The following is a 20,867-nucleotide window of genomic DNA, read 5'->3' as shown; positions in this document are numbered from 1 at the left end:
TTTGAAATATTTGATATATTAATATGGATGGGATGTTTCTTGAGTTATTGTATATTACTGTAACATTGTATTTGAAAAACTTATTTTTTGCAAAAAAAGTCAATCCAAACGGAATCTTAGATTCAAAAATTATCTTTAACAATTTGTATAGTCATACCAGCGAATATAATCTTGTAGTCTTCCTAGTCATTATCCACAAGAATTTCCAGCATTTCAGTTAGTTTAGACCTGTCATCCTTGGACAATGATAAGGATAAATATTCAACATCCTAAGGACCTTGGCCATCTTGATATATGTTGGAATATGGCTGTATATCTATCTTTTCCTTTATTTGTTAATCCAATTTTTGGTGGGAATCTTGAGTATAAAGCACTTGCATGTTTATTTAATAAAACTAAAAGAAATTTAATAAATCAAAAATATTAAAATTATATAAAAATAAAAAATGAATTAAAGGAAAAAAAATATGTAGAAAATGGATTTGGGTATTGGGCGGGATCAATCTAAACCCATCCCAAAATGATCCCGCCCAAGTTAGTCCCAAAACACATATGGGTAAGGTTGGACCCAAACCCATATGACTCGGTTCCATCTCAAACTCAAGCAAATCCCGCCCATTTTGCCACCTCTAGTTTTTCTTTTCTCATAAAGGAGGATGACATTATAAGATTGAGTCCATATGTGTATAATTTGTAAATTTGTGTGAATCGAGTTTGACAACTTAAAATGTGTATGTTTCGTAGAAAACCTGTATATTAAATTTTAAGTTTTATTTATATTTGACGTGTGAATTTCAAAAATGTGCTTTGGTATATATTGAAAGTGATCAAACAAGAGACGTGATAAGATAAGGGTTGAGATTTGGACTAAAAAAAAAGATTAAAAAAAAAAGATTCTGAATTGATTATTCTCTTAAAGCATGGGATATGATAAGGTTTGAGACCGCATAGCCACATGAAAAAGAAATTAATGGACTCTAGTGCCCAAGTTTTGTTGGGAATAGTGGAATGAAACGGTGGAAAGCATGAGAGCGGTGGCTATCCAAATGTATAATGGAAAATTGACCACGAAGAAGTACTGGCCATTAGAGAGGACCACATGCTGGTTCCTGTCGCAAGGGATAAAGAGAAAAAGCTAATATTCTCAGTAGGAAAATGTTTAATTGGCATGGCAGTTCAGTTCAAAAAAGAAATTGGTGTGCTAATAAACTTTTCTCAAAGTAACACGAATTAAAAAATTAGAACGTTTGGATTAGATTGGGATGTCAAATATGCACAGTAGCTTTTCTTTTGTTACAACAGTACTTAAAACATCAATAAGTAATTGAAATTGAATAGATATACATTTCTTGCCTTGCCAATCACTGTATAACAAAGTTCAAGTATTTTGATTCCTTTAAATGCGACTATTGGAAAATCTAAATCTAACCCAAAAAAAAAAGTGAGTGCAATGATATTATGACCCTTTTATTTACGACATAATTTACTATTATCTTTATATTACTGCTAAAAGATAAACATCTTCTCTGTAGTGGTATCTACTATGCAAAAATAGCAAATTGATAAAATTCAAATACAAAAAAGTTTATATGTAGTTTATTATCCTTAATTTTTTTTTGCTATTGAACTAATATTCATTTTTATACATACTTTGTTCAATTTATCAAACTTTAAATCAAGTAATAAGGATAAAAATAATAATAATAATAACAACAATAAATATAGTTAGCAATATTTGAAAAGGTAAGGTATTATAAAGCTTTATGTTTGAAAATTTTTAATTTTTTAGTTTATTTATATACTGTTTATAATAAAATTTTGAACCTATATTATGTGATTTGATGTAGTTTCTCTTAAGCAAAAATGAAGAACCATTTTATGATTAGAACTGCAAACGAATCGAATCGAATTGAGTTTTGACCTAATCGAGTCGACCTCAATTTAGTTTTATCAAGTTCGAACTCGAGGTTGAGCTCTTAATATAACAACTTGAGCTTTAAAAAAAATTTAAAAATTATTATTATCTTAACAAATAATAAAATATTAGGGATATATATGTAATTTTATTATTAAATACAAAATAAAAAATATATATAATCGAGCCAACTCGCGAGCTAACGAGTTGAGTATCTCTAAACTCGAGTTCGACGTGTTTAGCTCAAGTTTAATTGGAGGTCGACGTTGATTGAGTTCGTGTTGAACTCTGGTTCTAGCTACTCGCAAGCGATTCGATTCGTTTGCAACCCTATTTATGATTATGGAAAATAGGTAAAAAAAAAATGATCTATCAAATCTATCACTAATCTTGAGATTAATGAAAGCAATAAAGCAAGTGCACTATTAAGTACAATTGCGAAGAAAGAAAGCTGATTTTCTATGCAACTTTGAGAAATGATTTATTGTACAACAGGAAAAGACACTTTAATCGGTCATATAAAGGAACTATTTAAATGAAAGAGTTGGGTGAGCTACTAATTAAACATAATTAATCAATATCCAAGAATTAAAAGTTTTTCATTAATTTGTAAAGCTTGATCATATAGTTATAAATTATACAACATATAAAAATAGTAGAAATCTATATGTTTAAATAAACAAAGTGAACTGCAGCGAAAATCTTCTATCTTAACTCGTATTTTAGATCTTCGGTCTTGACCCATCAAGGTAGAAGTGGAGAAATAAAATGGAAAAAAGAAAATCACAGCTTCCTCAAAGGAGAGCTATGCTGCGTGTTAAAAAATTGGGATGTTACAACAAACTCTCATGTCTTCTTATAATAGCTAGAAAATCTATTGGGTTCAGAAAAGGACAATATAAGGATAGGACTTGTTTGGTTTGGCATGAACAAAGGGACAAATATATATATATATATATATATATATATATATATATAGGGATAATTTCAGAAACCTCCCCTGAGGTTTCTGACACTTTCACTGACATCCCCTGAGGTTCTCAAAATTTCACTTACCTCCCTTGATAAAAAATTGGGCCCCTTTTCTGACGTCATCAGGGCCAAAATTACAGATATATCCCAAGTAGTTGGGGTTAATTACTACCGTTTAGTTACATAATGGCATCTGATATGATTAATTAAGCTTAACAACAATAATAGAAACTTGATTCCTGATACATGAATTAATCCAGTCATTTTGGGAGTAAGGCGCCAATTGAGCTGCAATATTGGCGCCATTTTTTGTGCCTGGTGTGATTTGACAAGAGGAAATAACAAGATCACATATAAGATCACTTATATGTGGTCTTATACGACATTCTGGATATAGGAAAAGAAACAGAGGAAATAACAAGAACAAAAATGGAAAGGAAATTGTGATCAAACCAGTGGTCCTAATATGCACTGGAGTAGCGGCAACAAAGTGAAGAATTAATTGTTATTTTGAAATAGTTGCAAACACAACAGGAAAGGTACAAATTTATTTGTTCCTTTAACTTTCCTTTCCTGGTGCTGCGAAAAGCTACATGACACCTTTGCTAGTGTTGCTCAATTCCACCTCTGTCTTTTGTCTAAATGTTGATATTGAACATTCATTTTGGTTGTTAAGTGGATTTTTGAGTTAATCATTATGTCTTAACTTAACTCAATTCTCAGAATGCGAGCTCGTACTAAGCTCCACCGCCAACCCTCCATTTCGAAAAAAAAAGACAAAAGCAAAACAAAAGCAAACACACGAAGCGCAGAATAACGTTGAAACCCGCAAGCGGGATTCTGTGTTTTTTCTATTTCAAGGTTAGCTCGCATGCGGGTTAATGTTATATTTGAGCGCGAGAAGAAAAAATTGGTAATTAGGCTCTTTGGGCATTATAAGTAAATATTTAAATTAATGGCAGTTTTATTACACCAATATTATTGTATTATCATTATTATGATTATTGTATTATTTCTTATGCAAATATAACATTTAATTATCCAAACAGTTTGATTTTATTTTTACAATTTATAAAATTTTTATCACTTATATAATATTTTTAAAACCCTAATACATCTAAATTTGATTTTATTTTTCAAATTTATAAGATTTTTATTTAAAAAAATGGGATACGGATAAGATATCCGGTTGGTTCGATTTGCATAGGTGCATATGAGAATATCCGAATACTCCTGAAACCCGCAAGCGGGATTCTGTGTTTTTTCTATTTCAAGGTTAGCTCGCATGCGGGTTAATGTTATATTTGAGCGCGAGAAGAAAAAATTGGTAATTAGGCTCTTTGGGCATTATAAGTAAATATTTAAATTAATGGCAGTTTTATTACACCAATATTATTGTATTATCATTATTATGATTATTGTATTATTTCTTATGCAAATATAACATTTAATTATCCAAGCAGTTTGATTTTATTTTTACAATTTATAAAATTTTTATCACTTATATAATATTTTTAAAACCCTAATACATCTAAATTTGAATCTAATTTTCTACAAGTCATACTTATAAATGCGAAATCTAACAAAAAAGTTAAATACAATTTTTGCAGGTCAAATTTAACAAATGCGAGCTATTTGCAAAATTTTAAATATTTGCAACATTTTTTAAAACAAAAAATTAGAAGCTTTCTGCAAATAATTCCCTACCTCTCAAAAAATACCAAAATAAAAAAGATAAGAGCTCGCATTTGCTTCCTAGAAATAATTCCCTAGCTCTTAGAAAAGGAAAAAAAAAATTGAGAAGAGCTCGCATTTGTGGAATGCGAGCTCAATAACCAGAGCTCGCATTCCACGAATGCGAGCTCTTGTAAGCTCGCATTTGTGAAATTCACAAATGCGAAGACCCCCCTGACGGAAATTAAACCCAAAATCACCCCTTTTGTAGAATTTTTTTAAAATTCATCACAAAGTTGGAAATTTCTCAATAGAAATACAACTTGTCTGGATTCCTTTCACTCTCTGATATCATTACGGTTGCTTTGCGATTACAGCGGCAAAACCTGTTTTTAATGGAGAAAGATGTAGGTGAATTCCATGATTCTCCCCTATGGCTTGAAGAGGCCATGGTTGCAGCTAAAACTTTTTACTCAGAGCTCTAATTGTAGCACAGCAAATGCACTTGTTATCACTCCAAATTAGTAGCAAAGAATGTTAATAGCTTGAAACCTCAGAGATAGTTAAGTTGCTTTGCTTTATATGCTATTGCTACTGAAACAGCAAACCTTCTGGCCGTTGCAATTTGCAGCTAGCCGTTGCAAAATCTGCCAAATAACTGTTGCATGGCACATCTGGTGCATGCAATTTTTTGTATTGCACTTACCCCCCCTCAACTTTACTAATTAGTCCAAATCATTTATTCTTCTTTGAATCTTCTACTAATACAACTTCTGCAAAGGGTAGCTATGGAATAAAAATACCTTCTCACACATGAAAATAATATTTTAATCTGATTTGGACTGGATTGTTACCACAAAATCAAAAGCAAGGGAGGTAAGTGAAATTTTGAGAACCTCAGGGGATGTCAGTGAAAGTGTCAGAAACCTCAGGGGAGGTTTCTGAAATTATCCCATATATATATGCAAGGGGTAAGAAGTCACTTCACTTGTCAAACTATTAGAAAGCCATGTAACAAGAAATGAAGCAAAGAACTAGACCCTTTTATCTTATATACAAGGTGTGCATATATATATATATATATATATATATATATATATATATATATATATATATGAATTAATCTTTCATACACTTGACAGTATATACACTATCAGTATTGAATGAATAACAACTTTGTAAATTTTGAATTTGAAATTCAACTTTTACATACATGTCATGAATCAAACGGGGTGATAGTATATACACAGTCGATGTATATAAAATATACAATATATATATATATATATATATATAAAGAGCTGAATCCAATCTTGACTCGTGAGATAAAGCTTGAGCTCAAATGCCACATACTCGGTTCGCCCTTGACTGGTTTACAATTTTTACGCGCAAAGAAATTTAATGGAAAAGAACCAAGTCAAGTCAAAAGCCGAACCGGGTATCTGGAAGCTAGCTGAGAAAAGTTATAGGAGTAACTTAAACGCTCCGCATAGCCGCCGGTGACCTGCTTGTCTCTCATCAGTCATCACTCCATCTATCACCGGTCAACCGCTTCCGCTAAACGACATCGTTTGGCAGCTAAACCTTCCGACCCCGATGGCAAATCAAGGAGCCAAGAAGCGAAAAGAAGAAAATGCTCGTCACATGAAGAATCTCCTCTACGTCATCATCATCTCCAATGTCAGTAATAGCAGTTTTTTCCAATTTATATATTACCCATATTTTTTACTGAATTTAGCTCTAATTATGAATTATTATTATTCGTTTTCCAAAAGTTTAATTCTTTTTGTTTTGGGGGTACTATTTAGGTTGTATATTTAGTGATTAGGGCAGGGTTTATGTACTCGACGTTTAAGTGGAAGCACGCTGGAGGGCTGTTGTTGACGGCGTTTGCTTACATCATACCCTACCAGCAACTCTACGCCATGTCTATGCCGTCGTATGGTGAAGACGGGGAGCTTATTGACGGCGGATTTGATATGTCTACTGGTGGAATTTGTGGGTATGATTTTAATTTGACTTTTTTATTTTTATGTTGATTTTTTTGTTTCAGTACTAATTGTTTTTTTTTGTTAGTAATGATTAAGGTTGTTTCATAAGTGTAGCTCAAGTGCAAAGACGTTAAAACTGTGTTTTATTTAATAAAGTAGATTTTTTTTATTGAAAAATAAAAAAGAGGGTGAAAAGCAAAGATTTTGTGTTTGAGGTGTGCACTTTATTTTATTTTATTTACTTTTTGTATAGTTTGAGGTGATGGAGCTGAAAATTGGATTAGGTTGACAAGTTAAGAAAGGTTCAAAAATGGAAAAGAATGTAATTTAAACACTTTGTTCTGCATTAGGATTTTCTTATTATTATTGTTGTTTTGGGACTTCCGAGCGAGGAAGAAGAAAAGTCTCGAGATAAATTAGGTATTGGATAGTTTAGGAGAAAGGAAAGATTTTGGAGGATGTAAGTTGCCATTGGCTTTTTAATCGTGCATGAAGTCCAAAGAGGAAGAATTAGAAAATATTCTAATTTGGAAAATTTGAGAAAAACCTCTTAGAAAGGCCTTGAGAGTGACTAATCAGCGAGCCAAGCAAGAAACTGAATTTGCAATTTGGAGCTTGATATGTTAGAGCTGTTTTAGGGTGTCAGTGGTGTACATTGAGGTGACTGAGTTTATACTTATGCAAAAGCTTGTCATTGGTGAACACTTTGACTTGATTGAGTGTATATGTCGTGCACATTCTTGCACTATCTGAGGGTTTGACTTGTTAATCTCCTCGGTGTGGTCAGCAGGTTCATTTCTGCTGAGGCATTAAATGATGACATTTTTTTTTGGGCAAAATAATTTGTCTATTCTCTAATAACCTTGGGATTAATTTTGAAATTGTGCAAAATCTTCAACAATTTGCTGTGAGAATGTAATGTTGTGCTAAGAAAGCTTCCTCTAAGTTTGATGGAGCATATCGGATTTAGTTTTGTAGGCTGTGATCAAACTGTAAACTTTAGAAGTGTAATCAGAAAGCAATTTTGTAGCGCTTTTTTTTTTTTTGCGTACATCATATTAAGCAGTGGCATATCTGGCTTTGAGTGTAGTATGAAAGCTACTATTTCATTTTCTCATAAGTTTTATGATAGTGTTCAAAATTTCAATGTATTCCTCAGTGTCCCCTCTCAAATGGTCTGTTGAAAATCAATAAATGTGGGTGATCTGTTGTAAGCGCTTCATACGAACAAAAGATATGCGTATATAACTTGTGAACTGTATTATGGCAGGCTTCCGAGAGAGAAGACCAAATTACCATAACCATCTATAGTGTTGCCATCCTAAAAGACATTGGATTTAAGTCATTCTATCTTTCAACTTCATGCAGATAATGTTCATGATACACAGATCCTAAAATGCAGGACTTCAATTATTCTATATGAAAAATCACGTCGTTTTCAATTATTTCAACTTCATGCATATGCAGATAAAAACATTTTCCATCACGTCGTTTGGCTGAATTGAAGTCCGAATTAAGAGTATGAAAAATCATACATGACTAATGTTACTAGTGATTTCCTTTCATGATTGGAAAGGGGATTTTCGATGCTAGAATGTCATAAAAATGAGATGATTTTACATTTTTGACTTGAATATAACTCTGCAACCCTTTAAGATTATGAGTTTCTTGTGTTCTGTGTTGATAAAAGTTGGTTCATCTTATTTTACTCTTCTTTATACTTTGTAGGGATAGCTGTTGTTATTATATACTCAATCTTATTTGCTTTTATTTTTTGTCCAGATATTTGCATGATGTAATCTATATTACAAGCTTTGTTCAACTCGCTTCTATCTTCTCGGAGAAGTTTTGGTATATATATTTGGTGGTAAGATCCTTGCCCTTAAACTATTTGAGTAAAATCTGGACATCCAGTAGTGTCTAAAATGAGATAATAACTCACACTTAACATTTTAGATAATTGAATCAGACCCTTTAAACTGAGTTCTGAGATAAAATTTGAGTTCTGCATTCAGCTGTTGAGATTGATTGTTTCCTTTCGTTTATTTTGTCTGTTTCTTCTGAATAACTTGTTTATTGGGTAAGATCGACTTTGACTATCCTTTTTTTCACCTGAAAAATTTGGGAAACATGGTGGGTGTGGAGTCGTGGGGTTTACGCAAGGCTTGAGTAAAATAATAGCATTACCAGAATACAAAAGATGTGCTGTATCTGATATGCTGCAAACCATGTTGAATTAATGGGTATACTAGTATTATGACTGTCTGTTTGCATTCCTGCAAATCATGTTGGCTGCATGGATTTCATGGCATTTTTTGCTTCTGTATATGTGTCAAAGAAGTCCTAGGGAGTAGGGAAAGAAGTCCTAGGGAGTAGGGATGAGGACAGTCTTGTGCATATAGTTAATCTGAACAGGAAATTTGGTTACAATGTCCTTTGTGCATGGTAATTTGTGTATACAAATGTGCAAAAAAAGTCCGATTTATCTATCCTCTTAAAGATGTGACTTGCTCAAATAAATAGGCTGTGTCTGTGTTTTACATTTGTATTGTGCTTTGGCAAAAGTCAGAGTTGTTGCTTACTGTATATTGCACTTGCGAAGTCAAACGTTCTTATGGCTAATTTTTCATTCACCAACTTTCTGCAAAATTCCATCAACTTGATATTTCTTTACTAATCAGTGCTCCTGAAAAGTCTTAACACGTGTATTCCTGTTCCTCCTGAAGTTTTATTGGTGGTATTTGCTTATGTATTTCTGTTTTCACTTGTAGCTTTACTTTTGGAGTTTACTTTTGCTGTTTGGTTTACCATGCAAATATAGACTATTTGGTTGCTTTAAGGTCTATCTTGCATCAAATCTTTTATCATTAGCATCTGAATCTGACTCATGTGACGGTCCTTGTGTCTTTCAGAAATGGGTATGTTTTGATGCTTGTAATACCCTACACCTCTTAATTTTTTACTGTTTCTTTTGTTGTCGGCTTCCGTTCTCTTTATGGTTAGTCTTTACTTCAGGTGATTAGACTTGGCTCTTGTTCCATTGAAGCTTACTCTCTGTTTGTTTAGGGCAATGCCAGTGGAAATGTCTGTTTCTTTTAGTACTCTTAAGCTTGTCATGCATGTTTCAATTTATATTTAAGATATCCACTAGTGGAAAACTTGATGGGGGACAGATGATACCATCACAGTGGGTAAAGGGAAGCTTTGTCCGGTTCGAAGATGTTACATGTGGTCAATTTGTTTAATGAAATGAGTTAATGGTAGTTTCCTGAGTTTTTGTTGAATTCAATTCTATCTGCAGATTATGCTTATTTCTGCCGGGCTGCTTAGTTTCTCATAATGATGAAATTTTATTAAATAGAAACGTACTGCTTGAACATCTACTACTAGTACTCCGGTTAATTTGAGCTTTAATATGGTGAGTTTAAGACCTATCTTATTGAGAATCTAGTGAATTGGTGAGGCTTAGTTGGATTGGTTTAAATCGTTTGCTTCCAGATACCAGCATTTGCAGCATACAAGCTCTTTGGTCTTGTCAAAGGATTTTTACCCTCTGGTTCAGAGGTACCTCTCCCATGAACCTGTAAGTGTTTATCTTCAGAGTATTTCTTGCAAAAACTTATACTAGTTCGTGTTCCTAATCTGTGATCGCGAAGGGACCTGAAGAGGATGAAAAGACGCGCAGGAAAAGAGAGAAGATGGAGAAAAGGGCTTCAAGAGGAAAATTTGTCAAAACTAGGGCACGATAATCTAGACTGAGATGGGATGTGTGGCTATTAACCGAAGTTTATGTTTCAAGACTTATAAACCAAAATTTCCATCTCTTGTCATGCTGAGATCTCACGGATCAACGTTTTCTGTTTAAGAGATGGGAATGTTTTGTATCTTGGGAGGATGGTTCGACACTCTTTTGGTGCTTTTGCTGTAAAAAGATAGAAGGCTGATCAGGGTTTGAAAAAAAATAAACCCCATTTCTCGGTCCTATTACTGCAGAAATTATAAATAAGAGATTTAAGATACTTTTCTAAAAAATCGCCTAATTGGCGCAAATCATCAAGTCTTTGGTTCAGTACTTGCTGAGCTAATTGGTAGTTCGTTTCGTTGATGTCCAAAGCTTTTAGACATTGTGAAATCTTCATCCAACAGAAAACATGAAATCTAAAGAAAGTGAAAGTAAGAGGCAGCTTACTCTTGCTGCCCCAAAAAGTGCAAAATTACGAGTCCAGTGACACGACTCTCTGTATAACTGAAAAAGAGGAGAACGTTTCAATGGAATGGAAGTTGGCATGAAATTGTCTTGTTACTAGTTATTGAAGGTCATATATTTGTGGATGAATTGAAACTTGGTGAAGGGCAAGAAGGATAAAATTGCTTTTTGGTGTAATCTGGAAGTTTAAACATCTAACATATGTTTGCTTTGATGACTATGGTGCTTAGTTTTTGCATAATTGAGAACCATCGAAGTGTTTTTGAATTAACTTTTAGGCAGAGAGAACCGCATTTAATGGACTCACTGCAAGTTTCATCCATGTTACTCACGCAATTTCTGGGCATGCAACTCCACACAAAGGAGCTGGTTTTCGTAAGTGCCTATCGAATTTATGCCTTTATTTACTAGTGAACAAATGCACTTGTATACTGAAACAGGCTTAAAACACAAAAGAGGCAAAAAAGATATTCACTGGCAGATCTATCCTGCAATAATGAGCCGGAGAATTGAAACGAAGGTAGATAAAAGTGAACACAGGCCAAGTGAACACTTGTTATTATACTTAAATTATATTTAACTTATCATATTTAAATTATTGCATTTTCTGCATTTAGATACTTTTTAAAATTAATTACAACTTTCATATATATAATATATATAAACATAGAGTGCCAGATGGAAACTCATCAACCAAATCATAATAAGATTATTTATATCCTTACCCAGGGAAGAAAATCAAATGCAGAAATACACAAGGTATATATATATATATATATATATATATATATATATATATATATTACATCATAAAAATTTTGTTTCACACAATACAAAGAAGAATTACATCTTCATCAGTGTGAGGATATAAAATGGCACGCGGAGTTTCACACATACAAACTTACTACCTACAACTACAAGTAGGAAGGAAAATGCTATAGTTTAAGTGAGAGCGATCAAAGACCATATGATGTCAAACATATACCCTGGTCATAAAGGTTGGCAACAGGTATCTTAACCATCTAGATGTTCCTCAAGGTTGGCAACAGGTATCTTAACTCATTAGCCAGTGTACCCTTGTATTCTACTTTGAGTTAAAAGCCAAAGTGTCAGCGAGGAACCACAAGCTCCAGTTTCAAGCTGTCCTTTAAAGCAAAGCCTGCGGATGAGTAAAGTGCACATCAATTGCCAACATTTGAACTGGCGGCTTGTTCTCCTTGGACTGTTAAAAGATTAAATTCCCTTTCCAGCGTCCATGAAGACTCATTTTGACGGTTGATTGTCGAGCCATACTCCAGGAAGTACCCACCATTAGTTAACACTGATATCGTGGCTCTACAGAATCCAAAACATTGTTATATAACAAACCACCAAAGGAGATTTCAGACAACAGGAGCAAATAAATTTCAAACAACAGGAAAGTGAAGCCGTTCCCACGAGAAGGATAAACATTAAGCATCCTCCACTGATTGAAAGATTGGCAAATTATTCACATGCCGCCACAGTCCCTTCTAGCTTAGAAGTTCGAACTATCCACCCAAGACTGAGAAAGTCCGAGTTTATACTTACTCTTTTCTCGCAATGTTGTGAGGCCTATGCCCACTTTCTTGGATGATAACTTATGTTACACTGGCTAATGAGGAATGACATGTATACAAGCTCAGATGCATATAACCGAAACTGAATGTCGTAAAGTGGAAAAATGGAACATAGGATAAACTGAACTTACCGTAAGACAGCACATTCAGCCATTGATGTGTCAGGAACCCTTTCTATCTTACGAACCACTGCATTACTGCAACAAAACACCCAATTGCACATGAAAATGCACTCGAGCAGAATGCTAAAGAATTTAATCTCTTAAAGATAATAGAGTGATTAATTGCAAGATTAAGAACATCGAATTCAACTACTTAGTTCTGCAGTTTCCTTTAATTAATTTGAAAATTTAGGCTGTTGGGATAGTATTGATGGAAACTCACCTCTTACACATCATCACAATTCCAACACTTCGAATTTTATGCAATATATGTGCCTTGATTTTAAAATTCCAATGTTTCAAAAAAAAAAAAACCACATTAAGATAAAGCAGCAAAAGTATTCGTGATATAATTAGGTTCCTGAAAAACCTTTTTCATGTATCTGAACTGAGAAAAAATAGTCACTTGTCAGAATGAAGTCTGATTTTGGACCTTGGTACTGTATGATTTGGCACTCCAACATAGATCTAAGGATAAAAGGAGAGAATTTAAGAGCTTCCCAAAAGTAGAACATTACTTCAAAATAACCATATAAAATACCACCGGCAGATTTTAGAATTTAGACTAGTCAAACTAATAATAGATGAACATATTCCAGTCAAATATGAACAGACAAGCTTTATCAAATCAATGGATCACACTGTAAAATGTGTTGTCTTGTAAATTTTCAAAAACTAAGGTTGTAAGAAAGATGTTCCATGCATTTTGCCTTCCAATTTACTCTTTCCTGGACTAATGCCAACACAAAATTTTCCTATGTCTCAGCCATTCAACATACATTTTCAAACCTGACTAGACACTAACATTCGCATCCAATCACAAGTTAGAGTCACAAAAAGGTTGAAATAAGACTTCTATTACCATCTTTGAGCTCTGGAAAGTTATAGAAATTGGAACTGCAGAAACTAAATTATCATCCTTTTAGGTATTAAAAGAAAAGTTATATAATCTAACAGTGCTACTACAATCTATGAAGTGGGTGACTTGAGTCTAATCAAAATGTTGTCAAAATAGTCTGCTACCAGAAAACCTAGTCTAACCACAGCCATAGAATATTGCTAAATGATGAAGAACCTATAGTAAGATGGTTGATATACAAATTAATATCTACTAGACCTTTTGACTCCAGCTGGGACAGCATGATGAAGTACATGGTGATAAGCAGAATCCAGTACATCAGTTACAGAATCAGGTACTATGGACCCAAGAAAAGTATTTGATCTCCTGCTTCTGTACAAAAGGAAATACAAAATAGATCAGGTTATTTGACAGTTTCAACTACCAGCTACATCTGACTAAAGATAACAATACAAGGCTGACATATTATTCAAAGACGCACAACATATATAGCTCTTGAACTGCAAGGAAACTCAAGAGGCCAGATAAACCAAAAGTAGCGTAGACAGAGGAAGATGGAAACAGCAAGAGAAAGAACAATTCAAGTAAGGGGTAGCAATCATTTAGTCATGCTAACAAAGTAAATGGTTGTCAACGGTAAGTTTAAATATAACATGTCAAAGGGATAAAGAAGGAAAAAATGGAAAAGAACAACAGAACTTAACGCACATAAAGCAGATTTGTCAACAGGTTTCTTACACATTCAGGATTCATGGTGTGAGAAAACAATGTAATGAATGACAAGGTATGTAGTGTACAGCATAACTTGTAGATATTTCTCACCTGTGATTCAGAGCAAATCCCAGAGAAAACACATGAACAGAACCAGAAGAGCTTGAGGCAAGAAGAATATCTGGCAGTTCAGTGGATGGACTAAAGGACAAGGAAAAAATATTTGATGGATATGTCCCCCTTCTGAAACTGTACGACTGCTCAGCGTAAGACAATTGGGTCATATGCAAAAAAGAAAATTAGCAACCACAAGGAAAGTAAGAATGAAGCCAGGGTAACCTATGAGGTAATGTTCTTTTCTTTTCTTTCTTTCTTTTGCTCAAGTTTTTATAATTACAGTCCACCTTGGTCGAACAGGAACCAGATTTAGACAAAATATCATTGATGAGGAATCAATAACTGAATCAAGCTCTAAATCATTGGATAGAAATGCAGAAGTACTAATGTCAAATAAAAATGAAACTGTCACCTCCCTCAAACCATCCCTTCTCTGCCTTACAGGATAGAAATGCAACAAAACATGAGTTCTAAATCTTCAGATACGAATAAATTGGCTGATTCTCAGAATTTAGGTTTTAAAGTTCTTTGTCTCTTGTTGCCATTCAAACATTACAGCATTCTGGCTTTAGTTCGTGGCTGAAAAATGGAATATGACGCATTAGAATTTTCTTCCTGTAATAATTTCTTTCACATACTCGTCTCACCAGTCACCCAAGATTACTCTCTCCCTCCTCATCATGCCTCTCTTCTCTTTCTTCACTCCTTCCTCCTCTCTCTACTCGTTCCTTCGCTGATGTAGTAGTGACAATTTGCAGACAGACTTTCAAGTCCAGCAAAATGATACTGTTCAACATCCATATAAATAAATTTATGATACTTCACCTTAGTTGCATCGGAGACAAGATGAACTCTGATTATGGTCCCTTGTTCTGATGCAGTAGCTATGTACATTCCATTGGAAGAAAGGACCATGGCAGCCAGTGGTGAGCGATGAGCATCTATCTGCATTTAGCCAAACTTTGCTGAAGCAACTAACTAATAGACATTATCTGTCTTTAAAAATCACCTATAATACTGGTAAAAAAAAATCTTATAATTCCTTCAGAATGGTAACGATATCAATGCTCCAGCTGCAAAAAATAATTGTGCTGTTGGTGCAACTGGAATTAATGTCACAGAAGGCAAGCAAAAAATAAACATTTTTAGTGTAGGTTCACTACTAAGATCGATATTCTTCTCAGACTAATCTAGTGCAGATCATTACCCACTGACATTCACCTATTACAAAGGAATTTTAGCATGTGTTTTGTACTTGGATGATATACAGGTAAATAGTTGCTCTCTAACATTCATTGCCCAGCTGGAAGAGCAAAAAGAATGGAGCCATCAACCAAGCAAAAATTCCAAGAATGTCAGATTTTGGTTTAGATTGATCATCTATGCTATGAAGACATCTAGAAGTACAAATATTAATCTGTTGTCAGTCGTTGATAAGGAAAGGCCAAAGCTCTTTATTAGATAAGAAAACTAACAGTTCCCATACTGATAAATTGTGATCATAAAGCAATTTAGTAGTTCCAGCTAATAAATCCGGAAATCAAGCAACAAGGAGGAGGATAAGGGATGCAACCTCACAGTGGGATTGCAGTTCCATTACATTGTAGACCAGAACCGATCCCTTCGTTATACTAGCAGGAAAAGCCAAAAAGGAACCATCTAAACTTGGGGAAAATGCACAAAGTCCTGAAACAAGAGATGAAAAATAAGTAACCTACTTTGTAGTGCCAATGATCGTTTTCACTTATATTCTTATTAAGTATTGCAACAGATGCGTCTTTAGTCACTTGGAAGAGAGGAACAGCGTCTGAAACCAATGATGACAACAACACCATAAATTGCTTAGTCCACTTTGTGTGATTCTAGAGTTACTGGTTGAAAAAGTTTTGGACTTATTACTAATTAAACTTTGGTGATAACAGGACATGATTTTCATGTTGTGACTGTGTTGAGAAAACTGGACAGTGTCACCACCACCCTCATGAACTAAGGATTTGACTGAATTCTCGCTATTCTCTTTTATGCCTGTCATTTGGCCAAAAAAGGAAGTACTTCACAAACAAAACTTCTTGTTATGGTGACTATAAAAGGTACTAGGGATATTGAACTGCATAGTAAAAGAATCTTCAAAATAAACTTGTGTAATCAGTAGAACATGCTACATGATAAGATCAATAATAAAAACATTCGGACTAATATGGTTCACTTTTATTAACTGCTAGGTATTCCTTAAAGAACCTAATTGAAGCATAATCTAAATAACCTCATGGTGCAATAATTATCTGTTATCCATTTACAAAAAAACTCACATGGCTATTACTAAAGCAAAAGAATTAAAGGTCAGAAGTGAAATACAAAGTTTAAATGCTGCAGGACTCATTAATCAAAGCAAATACTTAAGATGGACAAAAAGATTTCACAAATCATATAATCAATTTGAGAATGCCACAACAAAAAAGCTTATGTTGATGTTGCCCAAGCGGAAAATTGGATGTTATGAACCAACCTTTTAAGTTTGGTACAGTATCTATTGTGTCCAATATCTGGAGACTGTTTATGTCATATATGTAGGTCTTCTCAAGCAAAACAACTACTAATCTGCATTTTCCAAGCAAACATTTCAATGAAAATAACAAAGCTTGATTGAACAAAAGATTACAAAAAAGTCATTTTCAGAGTCAGAAAAGAATATTCAGCAAACAAGTTAGATTTTTGGAGACAGAAGCTTCTAGTATACTACTGCTCAGTATTGCCCTTTTTGAAGTTGACTAAAGATATAGTATGTGGCTTCAAAAATACCTAAATTGCAATGATTATACTCTAAGAAATTCACCCAATGTCATCCATATGCACCCCTCCCGGTAATAGATTGTCTAGTTTGCAAAGTGTGGGCATGTTCAGGAGGTCATATAGTCAGGACATTGTTCCTGCTCTAAGTTCAGGGAAAGCACGCAGACATTCAGATTAAGAATCTAAATGAATGGAGCAAGATAGAGTTAATATAGAGAAAACAAGATCCAACTACACAATACCAGTAACAAAAAGGTTCTCTATATTTATTATATCTTCTTATAGTAAAAATTTATAAACTAACGCACATGTTGCAGCAAACATAAACTGTCATAAAGGAAACAAATTCAGTTTGCAGAATCTATCGCACTTCCAAACAAAAGTGGATAGAGTTAGCCAGTAATCAAGCTAACAGAGGACGAATTAAATGGCATGGAATTTAAGTGAAATTGGAATTCAAATGGAGAATTAAGAAGAAGCAGTGGTGCATTCCTAGCCAATCCACAATAACACATTTTATTGTCCTAACTATGAAGGTACACCACCAAAACTACAAGACAAAAGGACTTTAGGACTTTGTTTCTCAAAAGATTGGGGAAGTGAGTCTTCTTTCACATCAGACAAAGTGGTGTCTACTGATATAAAGCATGTGAAACAAACAACACAGTCAGCTGTACCCTTACTCCACAATTTCTCGGGCCACTGCAGTCTCCATGGACTCGAATTATTTGGTAAGGCAATGAAAAATTCAGAAATACACTAGAACCATTATAGGAAAGGAAAATAGGGTATCAATTTTACACTGACTCAGCAAAATCCCCCTTCAAGTTTTAACTGGAATGCTAAAGGAGAAGTTGGAATGGAGCAGTGAAGGAAAAAGTACAAAACTTCAGGATGCTTACTTGCAACAGAACACATAAAGTTGGAGACCATTATTCCTATTTGTGGCAATAAAAACCTCAACGTTTTGAAGAATATCACCACAAATTCAGGGCAAAAAAGTCCAGCCAAGATGCCTATATGCAACCATGTCATTTTGAACATGCAGGTGGAGACATGCAAAATAGGAAAAACACAAAATCAGACACAAATTAATAGAGCTGACCTGTGTCATATGTTACCTTTTCTTATTCATTCGAACTGCAAGGATTGAAGTCAGAAAGTTTAGTTCTCGGAGAGCAGCTCCAGTCTTGGTATTAAACAAACATAATCTCCGGGGGGATAAAGATGGCTGTTGAAATTAGGTGCAACATAAGAAAGCAACAACCAGAAATTGTTAGTATTAATATTCTCCACAAAAATGAAAAAAAAATATAGCTAGTAATTGCAAGAACCTGTTCACCAGCCCCAACAATGGCAAGAAGGCTTGTGCTGAATAACATTTCAACCACAATGAAAGCTCCAATAGCTAGCAAAGAGAGGATGAGAGATCTCAAAATACATGAAATAAGTTGGGCATGTTGTCACATCCATGATGATCTTCATAATCACGGATATGACACAAACTAAAATAAAATCTACATGCACAAGTGTTTATTAAAGATCTCTACTCATCCCAGTAAAGACTTGCCACAGATATTTATGCTTGATTATGAAATATCTCTCTGCCATAGAATCAATGTATTCCAGACACCAATGTGCAGTTATGTAAAGGTTCTACTTCAATAGGGTTGCTTGGTTTTTTATCATGAAACATGATTTGACTATCAGGTTAAAGAATCAGGAGAATGTGTTAAAAGAAAATTTGAAAGAAATGTCAAGCTTAGACTCTTAATATAAGAGAGTGCAATTCTAATAGTTTGCTTTTAAAGGCATCATAATTGACTTTTGTAAGTATACTTCTTTGTGTACATCTAGTTGTAAATTTTGGATAAAATTACTACAAATTCCCATACCCTCTTTAAAAATAATCAGTTCAGGGCCGCAGTTTTCACAAATTTTCCATAGTCTTCTAATTCAACCACTTCAAGAACAAATAATGAAAGTAGACGTCGTAGAATTGGATTCATTGACCCAGAATCAAACCCTTGGATGATCAAAGTTTGAAGAAAATGACTCGCTGCAGTTAAAGAATCAAATCTTAAGCATGCACTACTCTTATTTGCTTTCTTAAACCAGTGATCTAATCAAATGCCATACATTAGTCATCAACTACAAAGCACCAAAAATTACAAAACCTGATCAGCTGACAATCAATATCTTCAACCCAGAACAGAATATTATTATAGACAAAAAAAGGGAAAAAAAATTCAAGCTTGCACACTTTTATTGAATTGAAAATAAATTATTCACAATAAAAGTTGATTGAAAAATAGAAACTTTAACCTCTCTCATAAAGAAGTCTGCCAGTATTGGAATCAAAGATTCTGAACCCATCCCTAGTTCCAATAGCAAAGCAGCTGCCAAAAAAAAAATAAGAAATTTAATGAATAATGCCAACTTAATCAGAATTAAGCTGACAAATAATTTTTTTGATGATTACCTGTTATCTTGATTGAAGGCAGCGCATAGAATTGCACTGGGGGATGGCTGGTTTGCCATTGAATTTTTAATTTAACTGAATTTTAATGGGATTATACAAGTACATACATGAATATGTATATAAGACAGAGTAATTACAAAAGAAAATCTACAGAAAGGGCGTTTTAGCAAAGGCACTGAAAGATTTATCAGAAATTTTTGAATAACGCGAGAATTTATAGGTTTTAAAACGGGTAATTCTACCTTGGGCTTGGTAAATGCTGTATGTTTTAAAAAGCTGAAACTAATAGGTCAATTTTTAAGGTGGTAATCAGCAGTTTTACTTCAAATTTGTTATTGGGCTTAGTCCATGCAATCATAGGAAGTTGCTTAAGGAAACAATTCTTTTATCCTCTCAAAACGGAAAAAAAAAAAAAATCCTCAAAACGACTTTAGCCTCCCATGAAAAAAAAAAAGAAAGACTTCAGTCAGGTTCCATTCTCAAACTCTCCTCTTTGGCCCTATTTGGCATTTGAGTTTTTTGCCAAATTTGTCTGTTACAAGTTTTTTAAAAATTTTAGCTACAATAATCTCAAAAACTTTTCAAAATTTTTAAACTATACACTTCAAAATATTCAAAAATTTACATACTTCAAAATTTTTTTTAAAAACTTCTACAGTAAGCTATAGTAAAGTTTTAGACAAACATCCAAAAAAACTCACTTATCCTTCTAAACTTGGATTTTAATTGAGCCAAGTTTGAGTTTTAGACATTGGTGAAAGTGAGAAAATTTTAGACTTTAGTGCTTTAGGTTTTGAGAAGAATGAATTAAGTTGGTGTGAATTCTAAAAACTGGTGAAGAATCCCATGTTTAGATGGCTAGTTTTGGACAAAATTTTTTGAGTATTTTGAGAATATTCTTTTGATACATTTTCCTTGTCTTTTTCACTTCACGTATATTACATTCCACAAAAGTGCTAAAGGTGTGTTAAAAAAAAAAAAAAGAAACTCCCAAAAAATGCAATCACAGGAGACTTGTAAATATATCTTTGTGCTTTAGGTTTGGAGAAGAATGAATTGAGTCTAGTGCTCCGAAGAGAGCTTTTGAAGCTTTTCTAGTGCAGGGTTCAAATCTTGTACCTGGGTGGAAAAGGTAAAAAGAATTAAAAAATAAAATGAAGAAGAATGAATTAAATCCAAAGAGAGTAGAGGAATAAATTAATCTCTTGTTGATACCACAAGATAAGGCCGTAGTAATTAACAGATTGCTTTTAGGCACTTAAATCATCCCAAAAAAAAAAAAAAAACCTTTACATCGGGCTAATCCACCTAATATTGTGTGGGTGGCCCTAAGAATTTTAGAATTTCACCATCCTTAATTTGTATAATTCACTCAATTTCCGACAGTACT

At 33.8% G+C, this 20,867-nt stretch overlaps 2 protein-coding genes across 6 annotated transcripts; one reads left to right on the top strand and one right to left on the bottom strand.

Moving 5' to 3' along the window:
* Positions 1-5,884: 5,884 nt before the first annotated feature.
* Positions 5,885-10,436, top strand: LOC113697071 (uncharacterized). 5 transcript variants are annotated; one of them, XM_027216515.2, is made up of 5 exons: positions 5,885-6,241; positions 6,370-6,563; positions 8,335-8,419; positions 10,051-10,116; positions 10,209-10,436. In XM_027216515.2, exons 1-5 carry the CDS (start codon positions 6,158-6,160, stop codon positions 10,299-10,301), a joined length of 522 nt encoding a protein of 173 aa, XP_027072316.1. In that variant the 5' UTR covers positions 5,885-6,157; the 3' UTR covers positions 10,302-10,436. The 5 variants fall into 5 exon arrangements, with proteins under 5 accessions (XP_027072316.1, XP_027072317.1, XP_027072319.1 ...); XM_027216516.2 differs by having other exon boundaries at positions 5,946-6,241; positions 10,051-10,135; XM_027216518.2 differs by having other exon boundaries at positions 5,974-6,241; positions 10,051-10,135; positions 10,219-10,436.
* Positions 10,437-11,502: 1,066 nt separating this feature from the next.
* Positions 11,503-19,899, bottom strand: LOC113695936 (autophagy-related protein 18b-like). Its single transcript, XM_027215166.2, has 11 exons — positions 19,478-19,899; positions 19,321-19,394; positions 18,330-18,403; positions 18,117-18,226; positions 16,712-16,803; positions 15,779-15,891; positions 15,031-15,150; positions 14,200-14,345; positions 13,636-13,749; positions 12,489-12,554; positions 11,503-12,094 (listed from the first exon to the last, which is right to left on the bottom strand). Exons 1-11 carry the CDS (start codon positions 19,534-19,536, stop codon positions 11,941-11,943), a joined length of 1,122 nt encoding a protein of 373 aa, XP_027070967.1. The 5' UTR covers positions 19,537-19,899; the 3' UTR covers positions 11,503-11,940.
* Positions 19,900-20,867: the final 968 nt, after the last annotated feature.

This window comes from Coffea arabica, chromosome 6e (assembly GCF_036785885.1).
Source record: "Coffea arabica cultivar ET-39 chromosome 6e, Coffea Arabica ET-39 HiFi, whole genome shotgun sequence".
Classification (NCBI taxonomy): Eukaryota; Viridiplantae; Streptophyta; class Magnoliopsida; order Gentianales; family Rubiaceae; genus Coffea; species Coffea arabica.
This window is presented reverse-complemented; position numbering and strand designations above follow the sequence as displayed.

What these genes read in the sequence shown, in the direction of transcription:
- LOC113697071 (XM_027216515.2), top strand. Translation starts at nt 6,158, where the DNA reads ATGGCAAATCAAGGAGCCAAGAAGCGAAAAGAAGAAAATGCTCGTCAC. An exon ending in ACGTCATCATCATCTCCAAT is followed by an intron (nt 6,242 to 6,369) that starts GTCAGTAATAGC and finishes GGTACTATTTAG; the next exon opens with GTTGTATATTTAGTGATTAG. An exon ending in TCTACTGGTGGAATTTGTGG is followed by an intron (nt 6,564 to 8,334) that starts GTATGATTTTAA and finishes TTTTTTGTCCAG; the next exon opens with ATATTTGCATGATGTAATCT.
- LOC113695936 (XM_027215166.2), bottom strand. Translation starts at nt 19,536, where the DNA reads ATGGCAAACCAGCCATCCCCCAGTGCAATTCTATGCGCTGCCTTCAAT. An exon ending in GGATTTGCTCTGAATCACAG is followed by an intron (nt 13,750 to 14,199) that starts GTGAGAAATATC and finishes CCTTTTGTACAG; the next exon opens with AAGCAGGAGATCAAATACTT. An exon ending in GTCCCAGCTGGAGTCAAAAG is followed by an intron (nt 12,555 to 13,635) that starts GTCTAGTAGATA and finishes GTTTTGTTGCAG; the next exon opens with TAATGCAGTGGTTCGTAAGA.